Source organism: Phoenix dactylifera, chromosome 11 (genome assembly GCF_009389715.1).
Source record: "Phoenix dactylifera cultivar Barhee BC4 chromosome 11, palm_55x_up_171113_PBpolish2nd_filt_p, whole genome shotgun sequence".
NCBI classification, from domain to species: domain Eukaryota; kingdom Viridiplantae; phylum Streptophyta; class Magnoliopsida; order Arecales; family Arecaceae; genus Phoenix; species Phoenix dactylifera.
Genome location: NC_052402.1, coordinates 16,005,610 through 16,029,047, shown reverse-complemented (window position 1 = coordinate 16,029,047; position 23,438 = coordinate 16,005,610). Strand labels below are relative to the sequence as shown.

The window sequence follows — 23,438 nt, the reverse complement described above, 5'->3', positions numbered from 1 at the left end:
CCGGGCAAGTAATAAACAATGGTTGAAAGTTGAAATGCCCGATAGCACCAATTTATTTTTTGTCATACAAAATGATAATGGGCAAAGACACTCATCTAAAAAACAATTGGGCTATATTGAAACAAAAAATATATGGGTAGTTAATTGAAAAAAAAAATAAAATTTTGAGGTCAAAATATTTTTTATCCAAATTTGAAGGGTTATTGATGTAAATTTATCTTAAAAAATTTACACAAGTTATCTGCTTGCATACCTTTCTAAATATCAGAATTTGTATAAATACTCTTCTAAATATCGAATTTTGCATGAATACTCTTCTAAAATTGATATTTGCATGTATACCCTCGTAAAACTCTGTTATTATACAAATGCTCCTAATATAACAGTGTTATTTCTATCTTCTTCTTTTGCTATTAGGATCGTGATCTATTTGTACGTCTACTCATTAAAGATATTTTAGTCATTTTAATTTAAAATCGTTAATTTTTTTAATGCTGTTAGATAGTATGGTACATATGCAAAAATAAGAATAAAAAAATAAAATAGTAAAATAAATATTTTACGAGAGAATACATGTAAATATCAATTTAGAAAGAATATTTATATAAAATTTGATATTTAGAAGGATATTTATATAAAAAAATTATAATTAAACGGCTGCTTTTATTTTTGTCCAGGAGCACCCCATCCAGCCCGGCACAGATTGTAGATTATTTCGGGTTTTTACTGTCAGCGGACCCAAAAACCAAATCAGGAAAATAAGTGCAGAGAACCGGTTAGAAAAGCATCCATTTGATTCGGTGGAGAGCTTGGCTGCCTGCTTGCCCCGGGGTGCGTCGGCGGTGGGAGATGGCTTCGAGTTCGATCTTGGCTACGCAAGTCGCAGCTTCGTATCTGGGCCGCCGACGCCGTTGCCTGTCGGAGCGCCTTGTCGGCGGCCACGACGCTTTATTCCGGCGGCCAACCCTGACGAGGAGGAGGATTGCCTGCAACACGGATGACCCCACCAGAAAGAGACCTCCTGGCAGCGACGACTCGACCACCGGGATTCAGCTCTACCCTCAGATCGAAAGGTATGCCGCCTCCACCCTCGCCCGTTAATCGTCGAACAAGATTTGATGTCTTGGGGTGTGATGATGTTCAGTGAGGTTTTTCATCATGAAATATATGTAAAAAATTCCCACGAGGAAGGATTACCTCAAAGCGATGAAACCATACCTCTCGTTAATAGGATCCATGGGATTAGAGAACTACAGCAACCATGAAAAGATATGCATCCTTTGACCACCAAGAATCATTCTTTTCCCTGGATTCTGCTGTTTAGGGACTTCATTAGTGTTGGTGTTCCCTTCTATATCTGATAACGTCAAGTCCTTGCCAGTGCCGACATTTCAGTTATGGTCCCCGTGATTCGGGGTCCTGGGAGGGGTGATCTGAGGACAGTCCTAACCTTTGGCATCTTTTTTGCACAAAGTGGCTGTCTCAGGCTTTGGACATGAGCCATTGCACCCGTCAGCCCAAGCCTTTTACCATTACACCAAGGACAAGTATATAAAGAAAGCCCTCGCGATCATATCCTAAAATGTTTGTAAGATACCCCAAAAGATTTATTTGTTGTGTCCGAACAACGTACGGTTGCCCCTGAGATGGACATGTGGGTATCAAAGTAGGCTGTTCCTTCATGACCTGGCAATGGGGCTACCAGACAAAAATGTTGGAGTTATATCAGGGACCAAATGCCAGATTTGCAGCAAATTGCTGCATTTTCCTTTTCCAAGCAATCCCACATTTGATCAAGTTCTTTGTAAGCCTTGTGCCATTAATTTTCATCCCACACATTTTCTATTTTACAAAATGTGATTTTTGATATGTATTGCATCTCGAAGTGTGAAAACCTCAAATTTTGTTCAACACTTATATTACAAATATGATGAGGATGAGTTGGAGAAAAAAGCATGTGATATCATGAAAATATTTTCATAAATGTCAGAATTGTGATCTCATGTGTTCATTATGGTTGTCGGACATAGCTGTGCTTCATTATGCAAAGCAATATAAAGCACAAATACATGGTATGCCTGTTGTGTCATACCAATAGAGGGTACGCCTGCTAGTACCAGCATAACAGAAATGAGATGCCATATGTTGTGCTAGCACACAATGGTACCTACATGTGTATTGCTACCGATACTTTGCCGCTACAGTGTGGTAAGGCTCGGGTGCATTGGTATTTCAATCTATGGTATGCTATACCGGTCCGAATCAAGCAATACGGGATGTACTATATTGTACTAGTTCAGTATCGGTATCCGATATGGGTGACATACTGACACTCGGTACGCCAAAAAAACTATGTATCGTACCGACACTGTGCTAGTGTGGCACCGGTACAGGATTTGGTGCCGAGACGGTGAACCTTATTCAATCAATACTGCAAAGTCTACAAACACACAAAAGGTTTCTAATTCCTAGTCTTTGTTGTAATTGTAAACTTTTTTATATGATATGCTTTATGACTATGGTCTAAAGAAAAGCTTGCTCTGAATATTGATGGAAAAAGTATCTAGCATAACTACCAGGTCTCATCCCTCTGAATGATGCAAGTTAAAAGGTGTTCCAAGGAAACTTAGTCACTGACTGGGTTGAGCTGGGTGCCATAACCAAGAATGCACTATAATGGACTGAAGCGCAGCCGTTCTTGACCTTGGGTGGGACAAATGTAGCCCAAACCTGACTCAGCCAAAAAACCTGATGTAATCTCCAACTGGAACTAAGGATTGTGTGAGATCTCATGGCAATGGATTAGGTTCAGAAGTGGAACCAAAAAATCAGAACCTCTACACAGAGACTGGACCTGTGTTTGGACTGTTGGTATGAAACAACTTCAGATCTGATTATAGATCTGATTATCAGTTAGATATCTGCTGTTTAACAGCAGTGATTAGCATAAAACATAGTGGAAATAGAGTTATAAAGGGTGCAAAGAGAAGTGGGAAGAAGAATAGAGGCAAAAGCAGGGGAGAAATTTGACCACTATTCAAGCACAAATAAATCACCATAATCTCTCTTCATCCTAGAAGCATACATAGCCCTTCATAGAACCCTGAGCTGACCCCTTTCCTCACCCCTTCCAGGACTCTTTTAAAAGGAAATGATCCAAAACTCTTCTTAACATGGACAAACTTAATCTTACTAGAACTCCCAACCAAGTTAAAAGACTAGAAAACTATGACTAAATTATCCCAAAACAGCCCCAGTTACTGTTCATGGTAATGTAGCATGAATAGTGCCCATGAACGGTACCTTGCAATTTATTGACTTGCTAAAACAAAATAAAATTCCATAAACTTGAAACTTTATAAATTTTATTGCATCAAAACCCCAAGCTGAAGATTGGCCTGATGTGGTTTGATCAAACCCTGATCCTGGATGGCTAGACTTGTGGTTTTAACTTTTTAACCATAGGAGAAGGAGAGAGAATACTTGATTGTGTGACGGCAGTGGTGGCGATGAGGATGCTGATAGAGATGTGGAGGAAGGGCAGCTGTGATAGGTGCAGGGATGGTGACGATGCTGATGGTAGCAAATAAGAGAGCAAAAATAGGAGATCGAAGGGGCCGGCATTCCTTGTTGGGCAACATCCAAGTAGTGGGGAGAGAGGGATGAGGAGACACAGCAAAAAGCAAATGGAAAAGAGGGCTGGTGCAGCCTGACTGAGGAAGGAGAGCTGACTAGGGTGGGGTAAGTCAGATATCTATTATTCCGAGATTGACCCAAATTCATGTTGAGCCTAGAGATTCCAACCTGGTCAGTCAGATAGGTAAGAATTGCCTAGGCATGCCCAAAATCAGGTCGAACGTGTTGGGCCAAAAATGTGCTGATCTAGTTCCAATCTAGGGTTCTGTATAAGGAAGAATAACATTTGTGGATTGAATGTTTCATAGAGCAAATTTAGATGGTACTCCTGTCCATGGGATATCAATAAAGAGTTAAATTAGTTCAACAAGCCCAATAACTTGAAGAGGCAAGAAATAGAATGTTGTTTGAATTTCAAGCAAGGATTCGGGGTAGCAGGCCTTGGTGTGTCCACTTTGCTAAAGGCATTTATTGCCAAGATAAATTTTTTTAATTGGAGTTCCTACAAAGTTATATAATAGCAGCATGGCAGCTGCTCCTGTAGGTAATGATCTAAAATTTTATTTTGTACAATGCTATCAAAATAGACTATAATTTTATATAGGGAGAAGTTGAAAGTAGTAATTGCATTTGTCAAGTTAAATGATCAATTGTTGACCAACTTACTAAAGCCCTGGGAAGGAACATCAGTAGCATTTAAACATATTCAATTATGACTTGTACTCTACAGCTCAAAAGGAAGTGTTGAAGAAACTAACCTTGTCTACATATTGCTTTTAGCAGTTATTTAGGTTTTTAAGTATCATTAAGCTTTGCATTAGGGCCTAGACTATTTATGGTAGTTGCCAGCTACTAATGGTGGGATTGTACTGTTCTTCCCTCTTTTACTTGTTCCTATCTGATTATATAGAAACATGTCTGTTTATTTTCTTCATGTCATATTCCTGTAATTTGATGCAATAGTTACATTTCTTGTGCTAGTCTGCATGCATTAAAATGATAGGGTCTTATAGACAGTATAACATCAGTTTTTCACTAATTTGTCCATTAAATTAGTCACAGTGGTAAATAACAATGTCTCAATGCAATCCAACTAAAGGTGGAGGAAAAGGTGATATGCCACTTGAGTATTGTACGATCCTTGTATATTAGGGAGGTAAATTTAGGGGTGGCAAAATATGACCCGACCCGCCAACCCGATCCGTGTTCGACCCGCCATAAACAGGTTTGGGTTTGGCCTAAACAGGTTCGGGTCGTAAACAGGTCGACCCGTTTAACCTGTTTATTAATTGGGTCGGATACGGATTTTAGATGTCTGACCCGTTTAAACCGTTTAACCCGTTTAACTGTTGGGCAGGTTAAACAGGTCTAAACAGGTTAAACGGGTTAAACAGGTTAAACGGGTTAAACAGGTTAGACAGGTCTAAACAGGTTAAACGAGTCTAAACAGGTCTAAACAGGTCGGGTTGGGCAGGTTAAACAGGTTGGGTTGGACAGATTAAACAGGTCTAAACAGGTTAAACGGGTCAGGTTGGGTAAACAGATTACCTGTTTATTAAACAGGTTAAACGGGTCGGGTCGGGTTACCTGTTTAATAAACAGGTCAGGTTCAGGTTTGTAATTCCTGACCCGTTTAATAAACAGGTCGGATTCAGATTTATAGTTTTCTGACCCGACCTGTATTTGATTCGACCTGTTTATGTCTGACCCGACCCGATTGCCACCCCTAGAGGTAATGATACGTTTATAGAGACACCAAGTAGAATGTTACTCAATGCCCATAACATAAAAGGAGCACATAATGGAGATAACCATATCAAGTTCAGGTGTCTTCAAAGCAGGAAGATTGGTGAAACTAGAGGAGGCTTTAGAACCTTAGTCATCTATTTTGAAAAAAGTGAATGTTTTGGATTCAGGTATATTACAAGAATGTTCTATTTGTAGGTCTTTTCCCATTATTCTATTTAGATCTGCTCAAAAAGTACTTGCATTATTTTCTTAATCTTGGAAATTTATCATATAAATTGCCTATTTTGCTTAGCCCCCCTCTCTCACACCACATGTTCAACTCATTGGCAAGAGATATAAAATCATGGTCTGTCGTACCGATCTGTACCGGCCGGTACCGGCCGGCCCGTACCGGCCCGTACCTACCGGCCGGCCCGTACCGGCCCGTACCGGCCCGGCCCGTACCGGTACCGGATCAGCGTGGAATCTGGTACCGGTAGTTTAGTGTTGGAGAATCCTGGCCTGGGACCGGTACCGGATCAGCGTGGAATCCGGTACCGGTAGTTTAGTGTTGGAGAACCGGTACCGGTAGTTTATTGTTGGAGAACCGGTACGGGCCGCCACCGGTACGCCGACCGGTACCGGTACGGCGGACCTTGTAATAAAACCATTTCATATACCTCACTCTCACGTTAATGTGAAAGGAGAGCTGTAGATCCCTAAAATTTCTCAAATTAATCCATTGTTCTTAGACAACTCTATTAAAAGCATTAATTTAAATCTCACATTTCTATCCACATTATCCCATCAGTAAGCCCCCTTCTCTCACCAACTCTAGCACATATTCCCCTGCTCTCTAAAATCTAATAGTAGGCCATATATTCCCTTGCTTTTTCCCATTGATGTATAACATTAAACACAATTCAACAAATAAGAAAAAACCAAAGGTATAGGAAAGAAATTCTCTTCTCTTTTTATGTTAAAAATTAATGCCTAGTTGCCTACTAATGTTGGGCTGTCCATACTGCTAGATAATGCTTATTGCTACCAAATGTTTCCACTTGACTTCTATTCCTTGTGGATGTGGGGTATGGCTAATGTGTTAGAGATAAAGCATAAACATTTGGTCATCCAGTTTTGTTGCTTAAAAAATTATTTACCATTTAGAAGTATATGTTTATTGTTTTTTGACAATATATATCGTCAAGTTGTTTATTTAGTAATATTATTCATATTTCACTCTTTTAAAAGCATATGCTCATGTTCTAAACTCCCTGTACAAGAAATTCATGTTTAGTGGATTACTTAAATTAATTATTAGCACTATGCTTAAATATATTGCCATAAAATTTTAGCTCTTTTATGTGATTTTTTCACATACAACTGCTCACATAAATGATAGATAATAAGACAACAAATACTATGTAACTCCATGTGCAATGCATAGGACCATATGCTAGTAAAGGACATAGTTAGGGAAAGGTTTTTGAGATAGTTTACCCAGGCACAATACCTTGAATGTAATTAGTTGGAAGCATCCTAAGAAACTTCCTGTTTTAGCAGACTCAACCTTGGATAAGATAAAATGAAGAAGTAGGATGCAGTAAGCAGGGTCCAGGTATATTGCGGAAGACAATGTTTTAGGTATATTTTATGTTCTGTAGGTTGTGTGATATAATTTAGTCATGTTGTCACCACTTGTCTTGTTCACTCTGCTGGATAATATTCTTGCCCGATGATAGAATGGAATGAAAGTTAATATCTAATAGTATCATTTTCTTGCTGCAGATTAATTATTGAAACCGCAAAGCAGTCTCAACATGGCTGGGGTACTTCTGGAGATTGGAATGAAATTGAGGTCTTATCCTTAATTTTCTTTTAGTATCTGATTTTTTTTTTTTTAAACTTTCATGAATCCACAGCCAATGTTAGGCATTTACTTCATGGAGTCAAGTTACTTTTTGTTTTACTTTTATTAAACTTTTTAGTTAAAAAAGAGAATGTTTGCTAGAATAGGAAAGGAAACTAGATAAGATAATGAGAGGTAAGAGAGAAATATGGCTATGCAATGCCAACAGCCTTAGGATCTTTGCTGTACAACACTCTTGCCAATAGATTGCTAGTTGATTTTATGATCTATGAATATGGAATATCAGTTTCTTCTATTATAAGATTCGTAATATCTTCCAGTTTTAGAATTTAGAAAAAGGCAACCTGATAAATCATTGATCAATAGATCATATTCTCATTATTCCTTGACTCTTGACAATTTGAGTTGGCATTATATATTGTTCGTGCACATGCTATGATGGCACATCATTTACTAAATTATATGCCTCATATGTATAGAATACGATATGATATGGTATACACTGGCTGTACTTTGAAGTTTGAACATACCCAGACCATTCCTTACTTGTCTTGATTAACTTTGACAACACAAATATTGAACTCTCGTTGTGCAATGGGAAACCAAGATAGACTGAGATACCCAGAGATTTTTACCCAGACACATGATGTAGATAACAAGCCACCAAGTAGGCAAAAGAAGCTGCATAAGAACAGAAGAAGCACAAATTAGATACAGCGTCATGTTATCACCAATAAGTAGAAATGTTTGTAGACATCGGATGATCAGTTTGATCCTTAAAAAGTAGAAATATATCAATCTGGACTATCAATTTATTTAAGAAATCCTTATAGCCATCAACTTCAATGAATTGGGTGATCAAGTCATTCCAAACACTTTGGCCCCCATTCAACCTTCGCTCTTCCTTTTTCTCCTTTTCATTTTCTTATTTTACTGTTTTTTAATTGTTGGTTGCTTCAACACTTGGTGGTTGGAGCAAGTTCTGTTACTTACATGATGGCAACAACTTCTACTGCTTGTTACAGTGGTAGTTCTGACTAGTTCTATAACCTTGGAAAAAAGCAAAAATGTGCAAAAAAATAAAGAGGGCAAAGAGAGAAAGAATGAGAAGGGCTAATAAAGGAAGAGGGCGTGGAAGGAGAGGTATGAGCAAGAAAAAGGAAAATTCCTGTCACATATGCCTTTCATCACCAAGTTTAATGCTGCTTGAAGCCAGTATAAGTGACCTCTCTGTCTTTAAGCTTCAGTTAGCTAAAGTATATGATAGCGTATGTAGGGACAGGTCCTTCAATGTAAACAAGTGGCCCGTGTCAAACTTGGCATGACCTGCATTACGCACTTGATTTGACCCACCTTACATCCCTGAACCACCTTGAATGGGCATTCTTGTCACTTGCATTAGCCTAAATGGGTGTCTAGGTACCTGCATGTTAGCATAGTCACCCATATTAGGCCACCAGGCCTTAGATGAGGCACTTGGGACCCCTAGGTTTCTTCAAAATGTCCCTATTGCATGACTCAATACCGCCACTTCCCTGACCCCCCTAGGCTTTCTTCAAAATGTCCCTATTACATGACTCAATACCGCTAGTTCCTGACAAGTGAACGATCCTCGTGCTCTTGCCATCTTTGCATTTAGTTGCAGTCTTAAGATGCATGTATTGAGGCTCAACTACTATGTTCGCAATTTGTGGGTTGTCCAAACAAAGATTGTACATGCAGACATGCATAAGTACATGCATACATATGCAAGTTTTGCGGTACTCGTGCATACGACTCTGTATCAGGCATACCATACGATATGAATACCGCATTGATATTCGGTACAAGGGCTGTATTGTCAGTCGGTATGCCAAATTGACCCTTGTACTAGGCATTCTGATATTATGCCAACATAGTACCAATACTGGGTCTGGTACTAGGATTGCGAACCTTGTATATAGATATATAAGTCTGTATGCAAAATTTTGAACCTTGTAGATACGTACATATGTATGCATGTGCATGCATACATACGTATGCACATATGCATCTACATCATAACATATATACATATGCATGCATGCGTACATAAATACATATATAAAAATTGAGATAGGATAAATAGGTCTACTAGAAATCCAAAACATAACTATGTATTGTAGCATTCAAACTGATTATATTCTACGGTAATGAGATGACAAATTTGATCTTGATGTTCTCCCATTTGTTGTATTTGATACTATTGAATAATCTTTTTCATGATGATCTAAAAACTCTAATTAATTTCACAGTTTTCTACTAATATGGTGTTCGTATTTCAATTTAAATTTAATCTTACTGTCTTTCATTGTGCTTAGTACTCTTAAATTGAAAGGTATACGAATGTGCATAACCCTTGCTTCGATGCGTATATTTTGGAATTGTGCCGTGTTTGTTACTTGTCTTTTGTGACACCATATAGGCATATATTCAATGCAGCCTCTTATTTATTGACATAACAACCCAAATGTTACTATTGATTGATTCCATCTCTAGAGCTTTACATTTCAATGTGATTTCACTAAGAATAGAAGAATAACTTACCAATAATAAGATCTGTTAGTATTATTCTTCTCAAGAAGTAACTGATGCATTTTGTAGCTAATAAGTAAAAAATAAAACACCATATGTTGTTCAGCAAAAAGTATTAAACTGTTGAATTTTATTGTGGCCATATATGTGTGTATTTGTGTGTGTATACGTGGAAAAGAAGAAGAAGAAGAAAGCTATATGATGTCCTTTACTTTTCAGATTTCTCATGATTGCCTAACTTCAGATCTTCAACTGACTCTGAACATCCACCTGAAAAGTTTGTCTTCAATTACTGGAATATAAATGTGGTTCATTGCTGTGCACAGTTTATAATTCTTTTTTGGATTTTGTTTGTTATTAGGGTGCATGGGTACTGAAACCAAAAATTGCAAGGCCCACATCAGTTGTCCATTTTGTTGGTGGAGTTTTTGTTGGAGCTGCACCTCAGCTAACTTATCGCTTTTTTCTAGAGTGTCTTTCTAATAAGTAAGTGGTGATTTAACTAATTTTCTTTTGAGTTGGTTATAGATTTTCCCACCTATTAATAAATACTATTACCGATGATTTTCATTGCAATTATTTAGTCTTTTATGTTAGACAAAATTCATCGGATTCTAATGCTTGGATTGCTCAACCATGAGTCCATGACAAATCCTTTTTGTTGCCCAGTAGATACAACCCAAGAGGGGGGGTGAATTGGGTCTTTTAAAACTTTTATGCTACTTCTAAAACTTTTTGATTAACTATGCTAAGTTGTATAGATGCACAGTGAAAGTTAAACTTAGCAAGGGTTTGATGTATAGACTTCGACTTGATTAAATATGCTTGCAACTAAAGGATGTATGGATAAGAATTAAGCAAGCAATTTATCTAAGTAAGTAAGTGTGTTAGTTAGACAATAACTAGAGGCATTACAAACACAAAGGACATATAGTGGTTCGGTGCACCCCAGCACCTACATCCACTCCCCAAGACCTCTTGGGAATTTCACTATAATCCTACCGATTACAGCCGGTTGTTTTACAAGCTCACAACCCAACTTGTTGTTTTACGAGCGCACAACGAACTCGGTCGGTTTTCCCAGGCTCACCGACTAGAACCAACCCCGATTGTTTTCCCGGGCTCACAATCAAACCCTTACATACGTTGGTTTTTAACTTGGCTCACCAACCAACCTTAATCCCCTTGATTCAATCCCCCGATTGAATCAAGTTACAAGATATTAAAACAAAGTATAAAACAAAACAAAGCTTCTTAAACAAGCAAATATGATAATATAAACAAATAGAGTAAAGAGAAGCCCTCAAACGAGTTTTGAAGATGGAGGAGCTCGGCTTCTTCTTTACTTGATCCTCCTCTGATTTGGCATGAAGTAGAGGATCCCTGAGGTAGCACACGGATGGAGAGGAAGCTTTCGGATTCACTTGGATGCTCTTCTTCTCTCTATTTCGTTTTGGATGGCCCTTTTGTGCTTATGGGAGATTTTCTTTGTAATCTCTTTGAGATCTCTTTCTTAGATGATCTCTCCCACTTCCATGAGTTCTCCCCTAGCTCTCTTCCTTTTTTTATAGCTTTAGATGGCGTGGAAACAAGAATATAGCCGTTAGAGACAAGAAAAAGAGCCGTTGGACACAGTCTGCATTTCCTGACAATGTTACCGTTGGGATCGGAGTCGACTCGCGCGATCAGGAGTCGGCTCGCCTGTTGCAGGAGTCGGCTCGTGTTTTACCGGAGACGACTCGGCCACTGTTCCAAATTTGAATTAATGTGCTTGCCTCGACTGGGAGTCGACTCGTCTTAACCTGGAGTCGACTCGCCAACTTCTGGAGCTGACTTGGCAATTTCGGAGTCGGCTCATCCACTGAAGTCCGTGGATCCAATTTTGAATATTGTCCTCTCGAGTCGACTCGACTGTCCTGGGAGTCGACTCGAATCTCAGAGCCCGAACTCCCGATCCTCTGTCTTTTGGCTCGTCCAGTCTTGGAGTCGACTCGAACTTCCTTGGAGTCGACTCGGCTCTCAGTTTGCGAAACACAGCCTTCTGCCATCTTGGTGTAGCGCTGCCTTGGAGTCGACTCGAGCTGTCTGGGAGTCGACTCGAATCTCAGAGGCAGTAACTTGGTTTTCTGTCTGTTGATGGTCGCGGAGTCTCGGAGTCGACTCGTGCAATGCGGGAGTCGACTCGAATCTCAGAGTCCCAAAAATGCTCTCTGACTTTTTCTTTGTGTTCCGCTGAGAGTCGACTCTTGTTTTCTTTGGAGTCGACCTACCAACCATCGGAGTCGACTCGCATTCCACTGGAGTCGACTCGAATCTCAGACCCGAAAACTGCTCTCTGACTTTTCTGCCTGTGACTCCTAGGAGTCGACTCATACTTCTCCGGAGTCGACTCATACTTCTCCGGAGTCGACTCGAATTCCACTGGAGTCGACTCGAAGACTGTTCTTTTGAATTTTTCTTTTGATTTTACTCCTCCAATTTGAATCCTTTGAACTTTAAACTTGGGCCAATAAATTGTAGCTTTCTTCCAACTTGAGAGCTTTGGAGGCCTTCTTGTGTTCTTCCAACTTGCTATGTTCCTTGCAAAATAAATATCTTTCTCCTTGCAACATAAACATTAGTATCTATACTTCAAGGTTTTGTGATCATCAAAATCAATCTATGAATCAATCTTTGGGTCATCACTTTTCTAGGGAGGGAACTGCCTACTCATTTTGGTGATAAAATGAGTTTGCTCTGAAGCATGAGTAGACAAGAAGGACAAATAAGCTAACTCTCTGATATTTAATTAATATTTGGTTGATATGGTCTGTCATTTCTGTTGGTGATATTTGTCCTATTCTATTATAATAGATCTCGGCATGTGCAGTGCATGTGATTATTCAACATGTGATGTTCATGGCCATGCTTGACCATGCAAAAACTTATGAAGATTGTCATGTCATAATATTCGAGCAGATTACTTTCAGGGTGTTATCCTTCTAGACTTCTGGATAAAATTGCAACTCAACTGGATCAGTTTGTAACACAAATTGTGGCCAACCTGACTCTAAGTTGAGAGCAAATAATTCATTATTTAAGTCGGAAAACTGAACCTACCTTCTTATTCCAAGATTGTCTTGTTCAAAATTTTAGAAGTTTTCTTGACCCATCCTGACTTGGAGTTTTACCTTGGAACCTGTCTTAATCGTACATGTTTCCAGCTTTTCGAAATGTAACCGTCTCCCAAGCAGCTCAGGTCTGGGGTTATCAATTCCTAATGCAGTATAAGTTGTTTGGCTGAATATTTGTGAATGCCTCACTCTTATCTTAGAACTGGAGGGGGTAAATCAAGCTTTTGCCTGGTGATTGGAAAGTGGAAACCTTACTTCAAAGAGTTTTTTGGTGTTAGAAGTGAAGCATTTTATCTTCATAATTTTTATTAATGTTGTCCTCTTTACAATTCCTTTGCTGCTTTACTCATATTGTTGCTAATTTTTGAAATCTTTACAGCTGAATTTCAAATTCTGATGCACATGTAGAAGTAATTTTCACCTTATTGGTACACATTGTGGACATCAGTCTGATAACCTAAAATATGATATTTGCCATTAAAATGTCTCTGGACTAGTTTATATTCTGTACTTAACCACTTGCATTATCACTAAAACCAAAATACATAGACAGCCAACTATATTTGTATAGTCTTTGAACATCATACCATGCTTTTATTTACTGCCATATGCTGGACACTGTTAAGATGGCTATCTATTATCATAAGTATGGAACTAAAATAGCTTCTTTCTAGAATGACATTTTCCTACTTCATGGCTCTATTATATTGAGAAATTGGAGAATAACAACTTGATGTAGAAGAGAACATGATAGTGTCCAAGAGCAGAAACAAGTGATGGTGCTAGCAAATGATAACAAACAAGAGCATGTTTTGGGATTTTGTCGAAGTAGGTGAGTGAGATTTGTGTGTCAACAAATGTTGAGAGGGGTACGATAAGAATAGAATGTTTTTATTTTGGCTCACCTAATAATGCACTTGACATTTGTTGCAACATTCATCACAAAGCAATCTTAGCAAATAACATCTAGTAAGGTCAAAAATTTATAATTACTCATGACTCTCATTTGTTCATGTGTAAATCTACTATGAGAAGTCCTAAATTGCCATTGAAGGATTAAGCGAAACTTGAAAGCAATGACATGAAGATATTGTTTTTCAATGATTCAGCTTTGTGATTAACAACTATTGCACAATCAATTGTCCTCTATCCCAAGTATGCTCTCTAGGTAACAGACTTGAACACATTAGATCACTTGATTTGAAAGTTCAAGGTAACTTCTGTCTTATTCAAAAGTTCTTAAATTAATTCATCACTTTTGGTGATTATTCCTCTTCTCAAGTGTCTGGCCAAGGAAACAATCATCCCTACCCTGTTTAGTTTCTTCTTTGTTGCTATTTTTTTGAAAGTTAACTATGAATATATTTTCTATTAACAAACTTACAATTCATTTCTTCTCTATTCATCATAATTCTTAGGTTCCAATGATTGGAGTACTTGAGGAAGAATTTACTACCTTAATCATGTTGTTATCAGATCTTTCTGTCACACATTTGTTTCCCTTTTCACTAGTTCTATTTCCTTGGTCATTCAGTACCTCCTCCTTTTGCCTACTATCTCTTCAATTTATTACACTATCATGTGAAGGTTTCTTGGTTGGTCAAAACGGGAAAAGGGGAAAGAATCAGCTGTTGAAGAACTAAGAAATACAAGATCAAATGCAGAAAATTAATAGAAGAGCAAGAAGAGAGAGAACACAAGACTCGCTTCCGGTCCTAAGAATCACACCGAGGATTGGCCCCACACTCACACCATTGTAGAGAAGATATCTGTAACTTTATTCATATTCTGCATAAGGATTCTACTGATGCAACTCAGCTCGCCTAGTTAAAGAAAAAGAAACCGTAACTACAGTGTTAAGAGTCCTTAACAGGGTCTGCCATACCGGTATCGCCCTGAACCGGTATCGTATCAGCGTGGAATCCGGTACCAGGTTGTTTTTTTTGGAGAACCGACCGGTACATCTTCTGTACCGGTCGAGGTACCGGTGATGTATCGGTGCGAACCGGCTGGTTCGCACAGGTACGTCAGTTTTTCAAATTTTTTTAAACCACAAGGCGGCCCGTTGTGGTTTTTCAAACGAAGTGGCTGCTCCGACCCAGAGCATGAGCGAGAGGTCCGACAGTTTTTATAACCTGGCGCACATTCCTTCTGATTGGGTTGATCTGCCTCCTCCTGACTATACTTATGATCCGGATATCTACGAGAGCCATCGACACTCGTCCCGATTTTAGATATCCGAGAGTGCTTTAAATATATGTAAATGATTGTATCTTAATTTGAAGATATTTTGTGTATCATTTTATCATTTGTATCATTTGTATCATTTGGAACGGAAGAAAGTAATAAGATGCATCATCTATCTTCAACCCTAAACCTAAACATAGATACATCAAAAATCATAAAAAATGTAATAAAAAACATCAAACTTTCCTTAATTTCACACAATAAGATCCAATAGAGACAAAACTTCAAGAAAAAAAAACCACCAGAATCCAAAATTCTGCCATTCAACCGAGATCGGTATGGGACCGGTATGGGACCAGTACGAGACTGGTATGTACCGGTACGTACTGCTCCAGGCCGCCATTGGTATGCCGACCGATACCGGTACGGCGGACCTTGGTCCCTAAAATACCCTTGATAATGTACAGGTAGCAGGTTATTGTTCATGGTTACTGTAGGATAAACAATACTGCAAATGGTAGTTGTTACAAAATCTATTTTATACTAAATTATTAATGGCTGATGTTGCTCTATTATTAAGTCATGCCACTACATCGCCTCATCTAATTATGTGGTAGAGCTTTGAGATCATTTAATGTTAGTCATAGCGTCGTACACTTGTTAAGATTCCGCATAGCTAAATTTAAACAAAAATAGAAGTACATAAAAAAATCCCTAAGTCTTGTAGCCTTCCAATACATTATGGCATGATCTTGGATCTCCATCACCCGCTTCTGCAGAGCATGAATTTCCTCAAATTCTTTGAAATTAAAGCTGCATTGACTAATCGTTCATCTGGTGGTTAACTTATGATGAAGGTCTAAAATTTAATGTCAGATTATGCTTGAACAGAATTGGAGCTCCACCTTAGCTGGAAAGACCAAATGAGCACAAGGTGCCAGTTCATAGCAAGCATGAGGTGGCTGTTCAATAAGCAAACAGAATGTGGCAATTCACTAGACAAGCATGATGTGGCAGCTCACTAACAAGCATCATTTTTGTTCTGATTACACTCTGTCTTTGATATTAAACATTTTCTTGAAGATCTTAAAACCTTTTCAGATGGACATTTTCTTGTTTCATGGTTAAACCACCATCACCTAGCATCTTTTTTTGTCAATAATAATTAAATATTACCTGTTAAATTGACCACACAATATATTTTCTTTTTGTTACTAAGTATGGAAATTATTTGATTAAAATTATTTTTATGATTTAGGGGTGCTTTGGTAGTTGCCACACCTTTTGCTAGCGGTTTTGATCACTTCTTAATTGCAGATGAAGTGCAATTCAAATTTGCTAGGTGCCTTCGGTTTTTACAGGATACTGTGAGTCCATCATTTAATACTTGCATTGTTTTGATGTTCCTTTTTCAAAATTGAAGCTTGGTTGCTGTTGATTTCACAGGTAAATGACCTTCCAATATTTGGTATTGGCCATTCTCTGGGATCTGTTATCCACCTTTTAATTGGTACCAGTCTTTCTCTTTGTGAATGCTTTTAGTCATTTGGTTTTGGTGTCAATTTGTTGCAACTAAATTGTTAAGCAATAAACCAGGATCAAGATATGCTGTAGAAAGAACTGGGAATGTATTAATGGCTTTCAACAATAAGGTAATCACTCGCACTCTCATGGTTTTCTCTAGTTCCATAAAGATGCAACCGTAACTTCTGAATAATATCTCAGCCAATTGTATTTGCACCCAGTTGGTCAGTACTCTTTCTTTTCCAGGTAAATATAGAAGGGAAACCCTCACCTTTGTGTTAAAGACCTGAACTTAAGTTTTTCCAATGCTAAAAGGAAAAATGTCACTTTTATCTTTGGTTCTTTAAAAAAACAAAAAATTTTATATCAAAATGACTAGGTTTTTTCCTTGCTCAACTTCTCATTAGTGTTCTATAGCTATCTTGCTTTCCCTCAATCACTTATGGATATCCTCTATTCTTAGTCATGGCTGTCTGATCATCATCTCTTCTCAAACCTGAGCAATTTGGCTGGTTCGTGAAAGTATAGGCCAATATTTGCTTTTGTTTTCTCAACCCATATTGTTGTGACTTACAGATTTAAGTGGAAGATAAACCTAAAAGAGAAAGCTTTAGAAACTCCCAATTTGGAAAAGATGTATGACTTATGTTAAGATAATTAAGAAGAAAAAAAATTTAAAAGGGTTGTTATGGACTTAAAGGGCATGATGAAGATCTTGTTTTCACAATTGCAAATGATGCTGAGAGTTCCATCAATGTCATTACTGTTGGTATTCTATATAACACAGAGATTGGTAAGGGGATCTCTCTCTCTCTCTATAGACACACACACACACACACACACACACACATACATACAGGTTTATTTTAAGATTGAAGTTTTAAACAGGTACTTCGTTACATGGTCATTCGGTTCCTAAGTTTTGGCAGCACCTGATTAATGAATTAAGTAAATGTTCAACTTAGTTACAGCTTCAGTTAGCAGGATTTTGACATTGGATTTTCTTAACAAAAACAATGAAAAGAATGAAGGTTTTGGTTCCACCCTCCTCTTTTTTTTTTGAAAGATAAGCTTTGGTTTCACATGTTGATACAAAATGTAAGCTTTGTGCATAAAAGCTGTCAAAAGAATCAGTTCGTGAATCTTTCATTTAACAATCTTCCAATGTTTGTTCTTTTGTGAGTTATGGATGAAGGGAATGACTTAAAACATGGAAATATAATAATGTCAGCAAACCTTTAGTTTGCATACCATAAATTTATCCTTTTGGTTGCTTAATTTCATAGTGTATAAAAAAATGTGCATTTTGAGGAGACAAGCTATTTGATGTGCATTTGCTTTTCGGAAAGAGTCTTACTTGTTATATAGTCAGCTAAAAATTTGAAAAGTTCTTAATTGTTATGAAATTGACTGCCATAAGGGTTCAGCATTTGCTTACACACATTTTTTATGGGAAACGAGTGATTGCTTAATGTTATATTCTGCAAAATGAAACATCCTGTTAATTTTTGTTTGTTTCCATTTTAACTTTAATCAGGATATGCAAATCTCTATTGTTTTGCAACAACTTTACATGCATATGTTTGTGTCTGTGTTTGTGTATGTGTGTGTATTCATGCTACAAGTTCATGTTTTTACATTTGTTGTTGGCAAATGGAAAAGGTTGTACCAACCATGAAAATCTTGTTCCTCTGCAGGAAGCAAGCCTAGCTATCCCATTATTTTCTCCTGTTATTGTCCCAATGGCACAAAGTTTTGGTCCGGTTCTATCCCAGCTCACATCATCCCCAACAATTCGCCATGGAGTGAGTTATTTATGTCTTCTTTTTATTTAGTAAAGATGATTAATCACTTTCTCTGCCCTGGTCACTGCTATGAAATGTTTGCTTGATCCTGATTTTGTTATCTATCTTTGACATGTGTAATATAATAACTGTGGATACCTGTTCTTCCCTGTTCTTTTTTTTTTTCACCAACTAGACAATCTTGGCTACACTGCATATCAATTTCTTTGAACTTTAAAGTTATCTGCAAGGAAGCAGGCAAGTATGGACCTAAAGTTTACCAACCTTACCTTTTTGGGAGGTTGTATGATTGCATCCTAAAATAATTTCTATCAATGCTTTTTTTATGACATAATTGCATTGCCGTCCTCCAAACTTGGGGATGAAATATTTATTTTCTTCTTTTGTATTTGAGATGACAAAGAGTATGCAGCCTGCAGCTATGCACCTCAAGCTCATTCCAGCCACTTCTTGTTCCACATATTTGTTACTTTCTGCAGGATATCCTAGATCAAAATCATATTGTTTGCATTGCTATTTTTGATATTTCTAACACTTTCACTACTCCCACTATCATTTGACTTCTTTTAACCCAGGGACCTATAGGCTGGAACATCATTAAGCAATTGCTATTCCACATAAAGCCAGTATTTTATTTTCTTTTGTACCTTTAAATCTATGTCATTGTAGCTGTCATTATTGATGATCTAAGTTCCTTTATGCAAGTCTCAAATGCCAAATTTATGAAGAGTTTTGCGGCCAAGGTTACTTCTATTCTATGGGGTCATTAAGACCTTATGTTTTGATCGTGATGCTTAGTATTTATTAGCTGATTGTTGTTCTTTTCTTTATTTTCCAAGGGAATTTCATCTCAGCTTTTTTATTCTCATTCTTATCAACCAAATGGCCTTGTTAAGAGTGAAAAGCTGTCATATTCTTGAGGCTCCTTGCTTATGCTATACATCATTAACCAGGCATCCTCGAATGTTATTGGAACTATGCCTTCTTATGAGCACCTCTACTCTTGCCATCCTCTCCGAATCCATCATTATGATGTTACTCTACATTTGTCATTGTCACCTGGTAGGCTGGTACCATCACTTGGGCACCCTCCCTCTCCTCTTCCTACTGGTTTTGGCTTTCTGCTTTTTCAGTGTTGATTGGCTGCCGATGTCACTGATTGCTGCTCCATTATCAACTACTTTTTTTTATTTTTTGCCTTTTTCCTATGGGGATTCTCACACTTCCTATAAGATCAAGAAGCAGAATGCAATTTCTTGCTAGTGCTAAAGCTAAATATTGTGTTATGGCTAAGAGTACTGCTGAAATAGTTTCGCTTTTTAGTCTATTTGCTAGTATGGATTATCATTGATATACACATGCCTCTCCTTTGTGACATCAAAAATGTAATTCAAATTGCAAAGTAATTTGGTATTTCATGAGTGTACTGAGCATATCGAGATTTATTGTCATTTAACTCATCATCACTATGTTGGCAATGCTCTATCAAATCCTGCATCGCCCAGCTAAGTTCTTAAAATCATGCATGGAGATTTTCCTTCTATTCACTCTTGATGAGCAGACCGCCATGAGTTTGAGAGGGGTTGTTAGACCATCTGTATATTAACCTTTTTATAGGTTTTATTGTACCTTGTCTCTGTATGTTGGTGGTATGCTATTGGGCTGTTGCGGTAACTGAAAGCAGTTTTTGCATCTACCTGCTGTCTCTGATTTATCTTTCAGAATTCTAGAGCTTTGCTCTTCATTGCATGAACATAAACTGCAACAGGTAAGGTGGTCTTCCTACCTGTCATTTGCCCTTGCTAGGCTCACAAAGGCCCCTCCATTGTGTGGAGTCATCCTGGTCAGGAAAATCTGCCTAACCCTTCCATGGGTCCTTCTTGACTCCATAGCCAACCTCATTTTGGTTGAAATGGCTTGGCTGATGATGGTGTTGGTCATCATCACCCAAGCCTCTTGCCATCAAATATGGGGTCAGCTACAATGATAGACTCAAAGTCGAGGATGCTCTGATTGTCAACCTAACATCAGCCCTCTAGAATCAGTGACAATTCCTAGTCAAGGCAAGATAGAGGAATGCCATGAAATATGGATAGTCTCTGTTGCAGGGAGATCAGGGTGTTGGGGGGAAGACCTACCTTATAATATGCATTTTAAGCTTATGCAATGTGGAGAAAACCTCCAAAATTACCTTAAGCTTGGAAGGAGCCTAGATGAAGGGGAAAGATTGTAACCTTTGATGTCGGAAGCTGTGTTCATCTCAAAGGCACCGAAAAGCGAAAGAGCCAAATGAAAAGCAGCAAATTCCTAGGCAGTTTTAGTGTTCTAGCTTTATTTGTTTTAGTATACCTCCTAATTTACTCTTATATGATGCAAGTGATGTACTCCCACATTTCCTTAATAAGAAAAGTAGGAAGGATTTCTGAATGTAAATCTAGAGTTCCTTTTTTTCTTTTTTTTCTTTTTTGCGGGCATTTGTGGGTGTGGGCAGGGGTGCTCATATTTTACTGCATGCGAATTCATATGTGGAAATAAATCCAGCAATCACTATTTATTTGAAAACTATCATCTTTAGTAAATCTGTATATAGATCTTATGTAAACCCAATTTGTGCGTGACCTGTTGATTGCCCTATGCCTTACCATCTACAGTGTATGTTTTTACAGCTTGAAGAAAATGATTTCATTAAAAAAAGCATGTATTTTGCCCTAAATGATCAGATCTAAGCTGTCACATACTGATAGACATGGTTACAACATAGACGAATCTCTACGTAGTGAAAAACGTAAAAAAACTGAAAGTAAATAAAATATAATTTTGAGTGGTACAAGGACGAAGAGAGCTTTGTGCGAGGTTGTGGCCATAAGTAGGTTTAGATTGCTCATAAGTTTAATATCGGGGATCCATAAGAATTTAGACTTCTGTTTCAGTCATTACCATGAAGATTCTTTGGATAGCTTCCAAGATTGTAGTTAATAGAAGATTTTTTATATGCCCACCGGGAGTACATAAGACAATGTGACAACAATTCAACATGCTATTCCTTGATCTGTGTTGCCTCATAATGAACAGTGATATCCCCATTCACCCTAAGATCATTTCTTCTCAATTTAAAATGTTCTCCTATCTGTTCCTTTCTTTGTTTCTTTCTTTTTTCTTCTTCTTCCTCCTTTTCTTTTGTGGGGTTTGGGTTTTTTCTTTACATGTGTAGTCAATGTAAGATACTATAAATTTCTCGAATGAACTTGCATGTAATGTTGATTTTTCCAGATAAACGACTAACATAATGGATTCTCTGTTTAAGATATGATGTTGGCACAGATAGCTTTCCCTTTGTGTTATGGCTGTGCATTTCGATTGATATCCTTTGCTATTGGAGGGTTATCTTCTTTCATAAACTTTCCTCATTACGTACAGGTTTTTCCTTGTTAATTATGCTGGTCATACTAACAGAAGTAGAAAACCCTACATGTTGGAATTTATCAACCATGAAGCATTAAATGTCCATTTCAAAAAAGCAGAAGATATTTTTTATTTCATTTTATTGTTTTTTGTTTATTTGCTCATTAAGATGATGGATAGTTCAATTGTTAATAAATAGGCAGAAATGGCTATGAAGCAACTAGAGAATCTTAGTCCTCCAATCATGAGGCAAGTTCTTCCTTTGGTTGAGCAACTTCCTCCATTGTATATGGATTTACTTAAGGGGAGAGAAGATTTTACTCCAAAACCAGAGGAAACTCGCCGACTGGTATGTAGAATCCTTTCCTGTTACATTCTTGTTGTGCTAAACTCGGATATTCAAAGTGCATACCTGCCACGTCTTCTGCAGATAAGGTCTTATTATGGTATTTCACGGAACCTTTTGATAAAGTTTAAGGATGATACGATTGATGAAACTTCAACACTGGAACAAGTGCTAAGCTCGAAATCTGCCATAAGCTCCCTACTGGATATGTCAATTAGGTCCATTCCTGGAGATCATGGGCTTCCTTTGCAACAGGTGCATTAAATTGAGAAGTTAGGTGTCTAGTTTTGAAAGAATTACTAAGAAAGACTCTTCCATGATTACCAGGAAATTCATGTTATCCAAAATCCTGAGCATTTATTTATAAAGTTTCGCATGTCGTTTATCTCGTATGTTATCCATTTTGGCTTTTATAATAAAATCTTGATGCAAGTATGGCTAACATTTGTAGGTCTTCCCTGATGCTCCGCCTGGTATGGCAGATGCTGTAAATCGAGGAGGTGAGCTTCTTGTAAATCTGACCGCTGGAACACCATGGGAAGCTGTGGCAAAAGACGTAGGCAACACAATGGGTGTGGATTCAGGGATCCTACGGGCACAGATCTCAAAGGATGTTAATATGCTTGTTGATGTAATCGCATCATGGATGGCTTCAAACTCTGGCCCGAAACTTCTTCAACCATGAGCATATATAGAGATAGGAAAGATAAGTTTAATGGGCAATGACAGCATCTAAGGTAAAATTACAGAGATTGAAATGATGCCAATAGTTGTACATATAATGTATGCACACTGTATGTGTCTAGGATTTGATCTGTGCATATTGCTGAAAGCCTTCTGTGGCATTTTTATGGAATCCAATGTATTCATAACTTTTTTCATAACCTTCACGCCTTGTTCCAGCAAGTTATATGGTGGCAATAATTGCCTACACACTTCATCAAAAGAGAATCTTCCCCCCACCTTTAATTGCTATTCTATATACTGCATTGTATGCATTCAATAACCAACCTTTGATTGTTGAAACCATCTGTATGGGCGTCGGAAAATGATTGGGCCATCCTAATAGATCTATAGAGTTAAGATAAAACAAAAAAAAAAAGCTAGAGGATGACAAGAAATTCTCTCTCATTTAAGCCAAGACATGATTTAAAACAATATTTTTAATAACATTATAGTAGTTTTGCTTGAAGTTATTATGTAGGCATATAAATACCAAGTAATTAAATAGTGAATATTAGTTGACCACTATTTCATTATAATGGTCATTGTAT

General features: G+C 37.7%; 1 protein-coding gene across 1 annotated transcript; it reads left to right on the top strand.

The window, feature by feature from the left end:
- The first annotated feature begins 791 nt into the window (after positions 1-791).
- Positions 792-23,131, top strand: LOC103714604. The gene is made up of 10 exons (XM_039131761.1): positions 792-1,073; positions 7,153-7,222; positions 10,149-10,273; positions 16,346-16,454; positions 16,534-16,597; positions 16,684-16,739; positions 18,309-18,416; positions 22,018-22,167; positions 22,249-22,419; positions 22,616-23,131. The coding sequence occupies exons 1-10, from the start codon at positions 850-852 to the stop codon at positions 22,847-22,849; spliced, it is 1,311 nt and encodes a 436-aa protein (XP_038987689.1). The 5' UTR covers positions 792-849; the 3' UTR covers positions 22,850-23,131.
- Positions 23,132-23,438: the final 307 nt, after the last annotated feature.

Bases quoted from the DNA above. Each gene is read 5' to 3' on its own strand.
- LOC103714604 (XM_039131761.1), top strand. From the start codon at position 850: ATGGCTTCGAGTTCGATCTTGGCTACGCAAGTCGCAGCTTCGTATCTG. The intron at 7,223-10,148 runs GTCTTATCCTTA...GTTTGTTATTAG, and splicing joins GAGATTGGAATGAAATTGAG to GGTGCATGGGTACTGAAACC. The intron at 22,420-22,615 runs GTGCATTAAATT...TAACATTTGTAG, and splicing joins ATGGGCTTCCTTTGCAACAG to GTCTTCCCTGATGCTCCGCC.